At 32.6% G+C, this 12780-nt stretch overlaps 2 protein-coding genes across 3 annotated transcripts in view; one reads left to right on the plus strand and one right to left on the minus strand.

Annotated features, from left to right (window-relative positions):
• The window catches only part of LOC119604047 (octopamine receptor Oamb), a 178542-nt gene that overhangs the window by 58792 nt on the left and 106970 nt on the right, over positions 1–12780 (plus strand). The window lies entirely within an intron of this gene.
• LOC119604046 lies at positions 1946–6832 on the minus strand. Its single transcript, XM_037956397.1, has one exon. It carries the CDS (start codon positions 6830–6832, stop codon positions 1946–1948), a length of 4887 nt encoding a protein of 1628 aa, XP_037812325.1.

Below are 12780 nucleotides of genomic sequence, written 5' to 3' on the forward strand. Positions count from 1 at the left end.
GTTATTTAGTTATTAGTTAGTTAGTTAGTTAGTTAGTAGTTAGTTAGTTAGTTAGTTAGTTAGTTAGTTAGTTAGTTAGTTAGTTAGTTAGTTAGTTAGTTAGTTAGTTAGTTAGTTAGTTAGTTAGTTAGTTAGTTAGTTAGTTAGTTAGTTAGTTAGTTAGTTAGTTAGTTAGTTAGTTAGTTAGTTAGTTAGTTAGTTAGTTAGTTAGTTAGTTAGTTAGTTAGTTAGTTAGTTAGTTAGTTAGTAGTTAGTTAGTTAGTTAGTTAGTTAGTTAGTTAGTTAGTTAGTTAGTTAGTTAGTTAGTTAGTTAGTTAGTTAGTTAGTTAGTTAGTTAGTTTAGTTAGTAGTTAGTTAGTTAGTTAGTTAGTTAGTTAGTTAGTTAGTTAGTTAGTTAGTTAGTTAGTTAGTAGTTAGTTAGTTAGTTAGTTAGTTAGTTAGTTAGTTAGTTAGTTAGTTAGTTAGTTAGTTAGTTAGTTAGTTAGTTAGTTAGTAGTTAGTTAGTTAGTTAGTTAGTTAGTTAGTTAGTTAGTTAGTAGTTAGTTAGTAGTTAGTTAGTAGTTAGTTAGTTAGTTAGTTAGTTAGTAGTTAGTTAGTTAGTTAGTTAGTTAGTTAGTTAGTTAGTTAGTTAGTTAGTTAGTTAGTTAGTTAGTAGTTAGTTAGTTAGTTAGTTAGTTAGTTAGTTAGTTAGTTAGTTAGTTAGTTAGTTAGTTAGTTAGTTAGTTAGTTAGTTAGTTAGTTAGTTAGTTAGTTAGTTAGTTAGTTAGTTAGTTAGTTAGTTAGTTAGTTAGTTAGTTAGTTAGTTAGTTAGTTAGTTAGTTAGTTAGTTAGTTAGTTAGTAGTTAGTTAGTTAGTTAGTTAGTTAGTTAGTTAGTTAGTTAGTTAGTTAGTTAGTTAGTTAGTTAGTTAGTTAGTTAGTTAGTTAGTAGTTAGTTAGTTAGTTAGTTAGTTAGTTAGTTAGTTAGTTAGTTAGTTAGTTAGTTAGTTAGTTAGTTAGTTAGTTAGTTAGTTAGTTAGTTAGTTAGTTAGTTAGTTAGTTAGTTAGTTAGTTAGTTAGTTAGTTAGTTAGTTAGTAGTTAGTTAGTTAGTAGTTAGTTAGTAGTTAGTTAGTTAGTTAGTTAGTTAGTTAGTTAGTTAGTTAGTTAGTTAGTTAGTTAGTTAGTTAGTTAGTTAGTTAGTTAGTTAGTTAGTTAGTTAGTTAGTTAGTTAGTTAGTTAGTTAGTTAGTTAGTTAGTTAGTTAGTTAGTTAGTAGTTAGTTAGTTAGTTAGTTAGTAGTTAGTTAGTTAGTTAGTTAGTTAGTTAGTTAGTTAGTTAGTTAGTTAGTTAGTTAGTTAGTTAGTTAGTTAGTTAGTTAGTTAGTTAGTTAGTTAGTTAGTTAGTTAGTTAGTAGTTAGTTAGTTAGTTAGTTAGTAGTTAGTTAGTTAGTTAGTTAGTTAGTTAGTTAGTTAGTTAGTTAGTTAGTTAGTTAGTTAGTTAGTTAGTTAGTTAGTTAGTAGTTAGTTAGTTAGTTAGTTAGTAGTTAGTTAGTTAGTTAGTTAGTTAGTTAGTTAGTTAGTAGTTAGTTAGTTAGTTAGTTAGTTAGTTAGTTAGTTAGTTAGTTAGTTAGTTAGTTAGTTAGTTAGTAGTTAGTTAGTTAGTTAGTTAGTTAGTTAGTTTGTTTGTTTGTTTTGTACCAAACCGATTATGGACTGTAATTTTCATAAATAAAACACTTTTCCATTAACATTTTAAGCAATTAATTTATTCAGCAAACTTGTCAAGCAGAAAACTAAAAACAATAGAATAGCAAACTAAAAGGAGAACAAAACATAAATTCATTATACAGAGTTGCAATAAAATGTTAGTAAGTAAATCAAAGGGATAAAAGGGATAAATTATGTATATTTTATTAATAGTTAGTAATGATGACTCCAACATTCCGGCCCACGTTGAAAGGATCATCTTTCAAGAATCCAATAAAAGTGGACAAAGCTTGGATATTGGACGTTTCAGCGACCCATTTTTAGTCTTAATAGTCGCAACTCGGACCAAACCGTCATTGCCAGGATGTGTCAAAAGTATTCTACCCATCAGCCATTGTGCGGGGGGCAAGTTGTCCTCTCTTATTAACACCATGTCACCAATTTGAAGATTTTTAGAAATTTGGACCCATTTTGGTTTTCTCTGTAGTTGACACAAATACTCCTTCGACCATTTTGACCAGAACTGTTGAACAAGATGCTGCATATATTGCCATCTAGTAAGGCGATTAACGTTCACATTTATCAAATTTTCATCTGGTATTGATACCATCGGGCGAAGAATCAAGAAATGTCCTGGAGTAAGTGGATCTTCATCACCTTCAAACTTCAGGCACAAGGGACGTGAATTTAAACAACATTCTATTTGACATAGAAGTGTAGATAGCTCCTCATAAGTTGCACTTGAATTCTTCAATACTCGTTTCAGGTGAAATTTCACTGATTTAACGCCTGCCTCCCAAATGCCGCCAAAAGTTGGACCCGAGGGCGGAGTAAAATGCCATTGAATTTCTTGAAAGGACAGCTCCTGATTAATATTCTCAAAGTTATCACTCAGAAATTCAAATAATTCCTTTAGTTCCTGGTTACATCCCACAAAATTTGTACCGTTGTCTGTATATATGTGTCTAGGCTTACCACGTCTTGATACAAACCGTCGAAGGGTTGCCATAAATGCTGCTGCAGAAAGCTCCGTCACTGCTTCTAGATGAATTGCCTTTGTACTTAGGCAAACAAATACGGCAATCCAACATTTATAATTTTTGGAACCGCGACCTTTCCAGGATTTTACTAATGTTGGTCCGGCAAAGTCAACTCCCACACGTTCAAAAGTTGGACAGGGTTGTACACGATAGCTTGGAAGGTCACCCATTCGTTGTTGATACGGAATTTGCCTAAACCTCATGCAAGTGGTACATTTATAAACCGTTCTTTTGATAAGATGAATGACGTCTGGTATCCAATATTTTAAACTCAACAAGTATTGTAACTGCCTAGTGCCGGCATGAAGGTGATGTAGATGATAATGTCTTACGATAAGAGAAGCTAAGGGATCCTTTGCATGAAGTATTAATGGATGTTTTTGGTCGTAGTTTATTCGGGCATTTTCGAGACGGCCTCCTACACGCAATATACCTTGAGGGTCCAAAAAAGGGGTAAGCGCAGCTAGTTTATTTGTTCTTGAAATAGATCCTTGGGCAGCCAAAATACGTTTTTCATTATAGAAGAATTTATCTTGAGACAATTTTACCAATGATAATTGAGCAGCTTTAAGTTCTGACGTGGTTATGAACCCTCGAATTCTCCTGGAGGTGTCGCCTTTAAATTTACAGTTGTTAATAAAACGTAGAACCAGAGCTGTGATTCTAAGTAGGGTATTGAAATTCGAATAACGATCGGTAATATTAAATTCGTCGGCATTGTGAACAATTGCCGTAGAAATGTTCTTTCTCCGTTCCAAATCTGTATCATTAACCATTTCAAATGTTGATTGACAAGGGAGCGTAGGATTTTGAAGAATAGGCGGGCCTTGCCACCATAATCTATTATCCATAATATCGGAAGATGAAACGCCTCTAGTGGCCAAATCCGCTGGGTTAAACTGTGATGAAATGTGTCGCCATTGTGTCGCGGGTAATTTGTCGATAATGTATGATGTACGATTCGCAATAAAAGTCTTCCATCTGACAGGATGATCACTGATCCATGCCAGAACAACTGTTGAATCAGTCCAACCATAGGTTGGCACGTCGTGGAATCCAAATGCATTCTTTACCTTGGCCATAAGCTTTACCATAAGATGCGCAGCGCAAAGTTCCAAACGTGGTAAGCTTATCTGTTTTATGGGAGTTACTCTAGTTTTCGATGACAGCAAACAAGTCGATATAGTACCATTAGGTTTAATTATACGTATGTATATAGAAGCTGCATACGCCAGTTGTGAAGAATCAGCAAACCCGTGGAGTTCTATAATATCTCCCATCTGAAAGTTGAACCATCTAGGTATTTTCAAATCCTTGATGTGCTGCATATCATTCTGTAGTTTAAGCCATTCATTCTTTAGAGGGCTGGGCAAATCCTGATCCCAACTTACACCCTTAAGCCAGAGTTTTTGCATGAATATTTTCAACGTTATTATCACTGGTGATAGCCATCCAATGGGATCGTAGACCTTAGAAATGTCAGAAAGTACCTGTCTTTTGGTTATTACATCGGAATGTTCCTGGAAACATATGCTGTATTGGAAACAGTCAGACTCAGTATTCCACAATAAACCTAATGTTTTCACTGTTCCAGAGTCGTTTATAATTGCAGATGATGATAGATCTCTGTCTTTTACTCCAATGGGCTCCTGAAATTCATGTGAATTTGACGCCCATTTTCGCAGGTTAAAACCTGCACTTGACAATACGGAACACAGATTTTTACGCATTGAGTTCGCCGTTTCAATATCTGGCGCACAGGACATATAATCGTCAACGTAAAAATTGTTGTCAATTTCATATGAAACATCTGGATGTGTTGTAGAGTTATCAATTGCAACCTGTTTCAAAGTGCGTGTGGCCAAGAATGGTGCTGCGACAGTTCCATAAGTAATAGTTCGAAGCTGGTATGTTTCAGGTTCCTCCAATGGTGACTTACGCCATAAGATGCATTGGTATGGCCTGTCCTCGGGGTGTATCAACACCTGTCGATACATTTTCTCGACATCTGCACTAAATCCAATTTCAAATTTCCGAAATTTCAGTAAAATCGTAAATAAATCATTTTGAATGGTAGGTCCAACTAACAGATGATCATTCAATGACAAATCGTTTGAGCTCTTGCACGAAGCATCAAACACAACACGTAGCTTGGTGGTAGTGCTTGTTGGCTTTAGTACCGCGTGATGAGGCATATAATAAGCTGCTTTGATGTCACTTGGTGTAGTTTCCATATGGTTCAGCTCTTTATACTCGTCCATGAACTTCAGAAATTCAACCTTTAGGTCTTCATTTTTCATAAACCTCCGTTCCATAGATTGAAGTCTCTTCATTGCCGCAAGTTTAGATTCCCCAAGTTCTATAGAATCGTTTTTAAATGGTAGCCTCACCATATATCTTCCATCATGCAGTCGTTGAACAGTATCCATGTAATGTTTTTCGGCTTTTTCCTCATCAGGGCTAACAATCTTACCCTGAAGAGTACATTCCTCAGTCTCCCAAAATTTCTGTAGTTGAATATCCAGACTTGGATACACATGAGCCACAAATGTCGATCGTACCGGCTGTTCAATTATATCTCCCATAACAATCCATCCAAATATTGTGTTCACAGCAATGGGAGATCCACTTGGGTGTGTATGTTGTCCGTCTAAAATGCAATGTGGAAATACGTTTGCTCCCAAAATGATGTCAATTCGACTCCTTTGATGAAATGCTGGATCCGCGAGAGGAAGATTTCGGAAATAATCCAAACTTTTGCTCTTAACAGTATGGGTAGGAAGGTATTGGGTCAGATTTTGCAAACAATAAGTTTTAACCAAAAGTGTCCTGTTATGCTTTTCAGCAAATATTTCCAGTTGAACCTTTCCCTTAGTATAATTTGGTTTTTCTCCACCAACACCGTACAGTACGGTATTATCATGCGATTTCGGTAGCTGCAATCTCTGAACACAAGCTTCCGAAACGAGGGTAGATTGTGCCCCTGAGTCTATGAGAGCCCGACATGGTTGAAGGCTTTTATTTTTATCGCGTACCATCACTATTGCCGTTGGTAAAAGTGTTGTCTCATGATTAACCTGTTGGTTTACGTTGATGTTGATTGTTGTGGGATTCTCATCACTATCACTTTGTTGACCGATTTCCGCAACTAGCACGTTGTCACCCATATGAAGTAGTGTGTTGTGTTTTAAACCGCATACTTTACAAGGACCTGATTTACATTCCCTCGAGATGTGCTTACCCTTGAGGCAGTTAAAACAAAGTTTGTTCTTAAAAATAACTTCCTTACGCTTATCAACATCTAACGCTTTGAATTGTGAGCAATTGTATAAGAAATGGTCGTCATTACAAATTGGACACGACTGATTTGCAGTAGCAACATTTGCGATCTTACTTTGACGTTGGTATTTTATTGATGCATTAGCCTTCTGTTCCTCCTCCACTTCAACTACACGATTTCTCAAAAATTTCAATAGTTGTGGAAACGTTTGAATTTCGCCCTCTTTACGTTGTCTGCGCCAAAGTGTAATTGTTTCTGTGTCCAATTTCTTCTTCATGTGAAACATCAAAACATAATCCCATGAATCAAGAGAGCCCTTCAGAGTTTTTAAAGCATTGTACGCCTCAACCGTATTGTGATAGAATTTCTTAAAATCGGAAGCCGTTGCATTCTTAACATGCTTTTGATCAAAAAGGAGTTCCAGATACTTTTCCACAATCATCTCGGAGTTATCATAATTTTCCTTTAGAAGCTCCCATGCAACGTTGTAATTGTCATTCGTAGGCGTTAGATGTTTTATGACCGTAGAAGCTTCACCCTTCAACTTCATTTGTAGATATTCAAGCTTCTGAACATTCGATATATTAGTTCTCGAATCTACCATAGACACGTATAAATCTCTAAAGCGTATCCAATTTGAAAGATTCCCATCAAAATCTGGTATTTCTATTGGAGGTAAACGTAGCTCGGACTGATTAGTGTTTGACAGTTGAACATTTTGAGTTGTAGCATTTGAACGCATATCAGTTACGGCCGAGAGTGTTGCCGACATTGTCTCCAGTAAAGATGTCGTAGTCGACTGCTGCTGAACAATCGCCTGTATTGTCATGTCATTGTTGTTTGGGCTGCTGGAAGCTGCACCCTCAATAACTGTTCTATCTAACGTTTCATTTGACTGGGTAGACCAAATAGTTCTTATCGCAAAATAAATATCCTCAATCTGTGATCTGTATTGATCCTCTTTAATTTGCTCATTATCATTCTCACACAAGGAATCAATTTCATCTTGGCAAATCTCATAACATTTATAAATTTCCTCAAGTTTATCAATACGTACCTTTATTTAATGATAACTTGCATTCTGATTATTGACAGCATTATATATTCTCGTAATAGACTTCTTTATCTGTGAACGTTTTTTCCTTAGTTCCTCCATTATGAATTTCAAATTTGTTCACTTATCTACCACTTATCAAAACAATACCAATGTCAAGCAAAAAACCACACCAATTACAGTTTTCAAACCATAGCAAACGATCACTAATGTCCGTTAATTTACTTATCAAAGTCACAAACCACTTCAAATCAAGTGCAAGTTTAAAGTTCACTGCCTTTACAAATATAGTTATAGATGCACTGCTTTATTCTTATCTTTAGCAACACTAGTTTTCGGTCTTCAAATTAACGACTTTAATTTTTCTTTTCCCTTTAGCACACTGTTGCCTTGTTTTTCCGTACTCTATTCACAATCACTCACATGCACTATTGTTGTTGTTGTAATGTTCTTTTCCTTCAATTCTAATGATCTTCATTCACATTTATGTGTTCTCATATGTAACTACAAACTTTCATATTGTATTATTGCTATTACTTTGTCCCATGTTTTTCCTTTATACATTCAACAATAAACAGCACAAACTACCGACGCGACGGCTGAGAATGTAAGTATGTATGTACACGAGTATGTATGTATATGTCTTTATTACGATCACAAACAATAAAAAATCACGACGTACCGGCGACGCGTATGTATATCTTTTACTACGATTTGTTCGTTCGAAACTTCACCGATATTATCCGGTTCTGAAAGGACCAAATGTTTATACCAAACCGATTATGGACTGTAATTTTCATAAATAAAACACTTTTCCATTAATATTTTAAGCAATTAATTTATTCAGCAAACTTGTCAAGCAGAAAACTAAAAACAATAGAATAGCAAACTAAAAGGAGAACAAAACATAAATTCATTATACAGAGTTGCAATAAAATGTTAGTAAGTAAATCAAAGGGATAAAAGGGATAAATTATGTATATTTTATTAATAGTTAGTAATGATGACTCCAACAGTTAGTTAGTTAGTTAGTTAGTTAGTTAGTTAGTTAGTTAGTTAGTTAGTTAGTTAGTTAGTTAGTAGTTAGTTAGTTAGTTAGTTAGTTAGTAGTTAGTTAGTTAGTTAGTTAGTTAGTTAGTTAGTTAGTTAGTTAGTTAGTTAGTTAGTTAGTTAGTTAGTTAGTTAGTTAGTTAGTTAGTTAGTTAGTTAGTTAGTTAGTTAGTAGTTAGTTAGTTAGTTAGTTAGTTAGTTAGTTAGTTAGTTAGTAGTTAGTAGTTAGTTAGTTAGTTAGTTAGTAGTTAGTTAGTTAGTTAGTTAGTTAGTTAGTTAGTTAGTTAGTTAGTTAGTTAGTTAGTTAGTTAGTTAGTAGTTAGTTAGTTAGTTAGTTAGTTAGTTAGTAGTTAGTTAGTTAGTTAGTTAGTTAGTTAGTTAGTTAGTTAGTTAGTTAGTTAGTTAGTTAGTAGTAGTTAGTTAGTTAGTTAGTTAGTTAGTTAGTTAGTTAGTTAGTTAGTTAGTTAGTTAGTAGTTAGTTAGTTAGTTAGTAGTTAGTTAGTTAGTTAGTTAGTTAGTAGTTAGTTAGTTAGTTAGTTAGTAGTTAGTTAGTTAGTTAGTTAGTTAGTTAGTTAGTTAGTTAGTTAGTTAGTAGTTAGTTAGTTAGTTAGTTAGTTAGTTAGTTAGTTAGTTAGTTAGTTAGTTAGTTAGTTAGTTAGTTAGTTAGTTAGTTAGTTAGTTAGTTAGTTAGTTAGTTAGTTAGTTAGTTAGTAGTTAGTTAGTTAGTTAGTTAGTTAGTTAGTTAGTTAGTTAGTTAGTTAGTTAGTTAGTTAGTAGTAGTTAGTTAGTTAGTTAGTTAGTTAGTTAGTTAGTTAGTTAGTTAGTTAGTTAGTTAGTTAGTTAGTAGTTAGTTTTATATTCCTTCTTCGTACAAGTGTTTTCTTAATTTTATTGCTGTTGAATGAAGTTTGATGGTTTTTTTGAGTAGTTGTTGTTGGTTTCTGTTGCCGTATTTACTTTTCTTGGAGGAAATATCAGCATTTATTTCACATGTCATTAAATACATACATTTGGCATTCAATTAACTGTTTACGACAATAAAATTTCTTGTATTTACTCTTTCATTCGAGTACATACCAATTAACGTTTAAACATTTTTCCGTTGTTTGTTAGTTTGAGAATATCTGTAGTCTGCTTATGTCGTATTGTGGGAATTGTATTTGTGGTGGCAAGTTTATTGCCAGCATATCAAAGGTTTTTAGTAAATACAATTAAATATACATAGTGCATAAAATAATCAACAAATTAAACTTTTAGTATATGGCACTCTTAAGTTCTTGCTACTTTTACTTTAACTCCTGCCACTAGTACTTCGCTTACTATTTACTGTGTTTGTTGTTAATTGTTTGTCTGTCCGTGTATAGGTGTGTTGGCATGTGTCAAGCAGTTTTACAATGATCATTGTATCATTTTCGTATATGATATAATTCTTTTATAAATCAGAGGTATTCTACTGATGACCCAAGTATTTATTTGTAATCTGAGTAAATTATGAATTCAATCTGTGTAGGGTTTATCTCCCCGAACTGCAGGTTTTTGTGTACATGTATAGATATCCTTACACCATCTTATGCGAAACTGTAAAAGTTGTTGTAATTAAATGATTTTTATTACTTTTTACAATGTAATTAAGTATCCATGGTGTTAAGTGTACTAAAGATGCTATTAAATAAAATAATATAAAATAAAACAATAAAATGACACTAAGACCAACTAATGGCAGGATATGATAACACAGACTAATAGAATTTTCCATAAAACAGATACCATTTAGTGTCTTTAATTATTTTTCATCTAAATGGATTAAAACATTTAAAGATATTTAACTAATTTGTTTTTCTTTACTAATTCTTTAAATACTGCCCTCATGAAATTTTTTTAAACATTGTATTATTAGCAACACTAACATTTTGCTGTGAGTGTACTTTTTGTTTGGAATTCCCTTAAAAATGTGTTTAATTTTGTCATTATTCAACGACTACTTAAAAACAACTTTTATTTCTTTCTCTTTTGCCATTTTAATGATTGTGTCTGTCCGTCTGTCTGTGTGTGTGTGCGTTTGAATAGTGTTAATATCCATAAAAAACACAAACTACCTACCGGAAATGTAATGCACTTAATCACACTTCTCATTAATTTTTTTAAATCAACATTAAATCCTCAACATTCCAGACATAAAGAAATAAAGAAAAATATCCATATAACTATTTATTTACACAAAAAAAAAAAAAAAAAAACAAACCGGAAATACATCATAAACATTGATTTATTTGCTAAAGCTTGACATTAAATTTCGACCCCCATTAACAATATTGAACTACATAAATACATATATTTTCTGTAATAGTGGGTGTGTATGGGAATTCGATTTATAAATTTCATCATCAATTACATATGTAAGTATGAATGTTATTTACTGTTAAAATAGATAGATAAGTACTTATATTGATAACAGAAATTAATATGGTTTTTTATAAACATTTTGAAATATAAATAATTTTGTTAGAATTTTATGTATTAGATGAATTGTGGTGAAAAAATGTTTAATGGAAGTTCAAGTTATCTATAAATTGTTTGATATCAATGTAATGATATTATATAATAATAGTTTTATTATGAAGAGCTAATTTATAATTTTTCTATAAAATATACAAGTTAATAGTACTTTTTCTATAGAGACTAAAATTATTAATAAATTTGTTATACAAAAATAAATTGATTTTGTTAATTCTACATTTCTAGGTTTGATATTAAAGAAGTTATAATGTACAGTCGGGCAAGGTCGACCTTATGAAACACTACACTACTAATTAAAGGAGATTTTCTAAAATAGATGTTATATGGGGACCGAGGGTTAATATGCGCCTTTCCTTATAAATTTTAGTAGATAAATTTATAACTACCTTAAAGTTATTTATGTAGAGTTTTATCGTAATATTAGTGTTTATAAGTGAATTTTGACCTTCAAGGCAATTTCTGAAGGGGACTTTGTATAGGGACTAGGGTTAATATTCATCATGAATATCAGTATTGTCATTTATACTCATATAAAAAAAGTTCTTCCAATTTAACATATTTATGAGCTCAAAAGCACTATCAGGGGGTACGGTTGTATGGGTGTTAGGCGAAATAAACTACCTATGTAAACTACCTACCACTTAGGATTACCCCTAGCCATTGAGTGTCTAAGTAATTAGCTGTTTTAACATGTGCTGGTCCTACGAGGAAGTAAATCATCACCCCATAGTTTTTTAATTGTCCCCTCTCTCGCTTACAAAGGGGACACTAAAGTGATGATTATCCTCACCCTCGTTTACAAAGAGAATATCGGTGACGAAAGACGAATTAGAGGCAACCAGGTGGTTAGACGTTAGTTAAAATCTCCTTCTTTTTTGGATACACTGCTGGGGTGGTCAGCCAGTTGGACAGACGGACGAACATATCTAAATCGACTTAGAACGCGATTCTGAGCCGACTTTAAGGTGTGATCAGCACAAACACATAACACCCTACCCTCTTTAGTGATGTAGGGTATAAAAAGATTCATAAAGTACCAATTGAAAAACGAAAAAGTGCCAAAAAGTCCACATTTATAGGTTCTCATTTACTCCGGACTCTACAAGCTTAATTTCATGTCTCTAGATTCAATATTATAGAAACACAAAAAGTACCAGTTAAAGAACGGATAAGTACGAAAAAGTTCCCTTTCGTAGTTTCCTATTTACTCTGGGCTATACATGCTTAATATCATGTTTCTAAGTACAATATTATAGAAAAGTTCTTTTGAAGAACAAAAAAGTACGAAATGTCTCTACAAGCTTAATTTCATGTCTCTATATTCAATATTATAGAAAACTCAAAAAGTACCAGTTATAGAACGGAAAAGTACGAAAAAGTTTCCTTTTGTAGTTTCCTATTTACTCTGGGCTATACATGCTTAATTTAATGTTTCTAGGTTGAATATTATAGAAAAGTTCTTTTGAAGACGGAAAAAGTACCAAAAAGTCCCCTTTTATATGTTCTCATTAACTCCAAGTTCAAAAAGTATCACTTAATGAATGAAAAAGTATCAAAAAATAATCACACTTCTCACTAAGGTGAAGGATATAAAAATTATCCTTAAATTTGCTTTAAAACGTAATGTGATCAATAAATTTTCAATAGACTTTTTTTTTCCTTAGCATGTGGTTTATTTTGGAAGATCTAATATATTGATCACTTACATTAAATAGAAAACTAAATAAAAAGGACAAAGTTTCTTAAAATTTAAATACACATTTAAATGCTTTCAAAGCTTATTGTTTTTGTTAATTACATTATTTTAATGAATAAATATTCTAGGAAATTATTACAGTATTTGGTGTACATCATCAATTAATTTTGGTACCTTGAAGAAATTACTAAAATTGAGTTCCCAGAAATTAGTAATTAAAATTTATTATAGTTTATCAATGTATGCATTGCCTTGTACATTAGGGTGGCCCGTTTAAATTGGAAAAAAGTTACTAATGTTGTCACCAAAAATGAGAGCTTTTCTTACAAAGAAATTGTACGCAATTTATAGGCTACCCTTATATACATATATATCGCTCGTTTACCACAAGACTGTTTCTTTATGGCCCCCCAAAGATTTGGGGCCTCGGTGTCATTTTTGCAAAAAAGTGATCATATTT

This window comes from Lucilia sericata, unplaced genomic scaffold (genome assembly GCF_015586225.1).
Source record: "Lucilia sericata isolate MDLA Ls3-8-SP2 unplaced genomic scaffold, ASM1558622v1 Contig000356F_arrow, whole genome shotgun sequence".
Taxonomy (NCBI): Eukaryota; Metazoa; Arthropoda; class Insecta; order Diptera; family Calliphoridae; genus Lucilia; species Lucilia sericata.

Bases quoted from the DNA above. Each gene is read 5' to 3' on its own strand.
- LOC119604046 (XM_037956397.1), bottom strand. From the start codon at position 6,832: ATGACAATACAGGCGATTGTTCAGCAGCAGTCGACTACGACATCTTTA.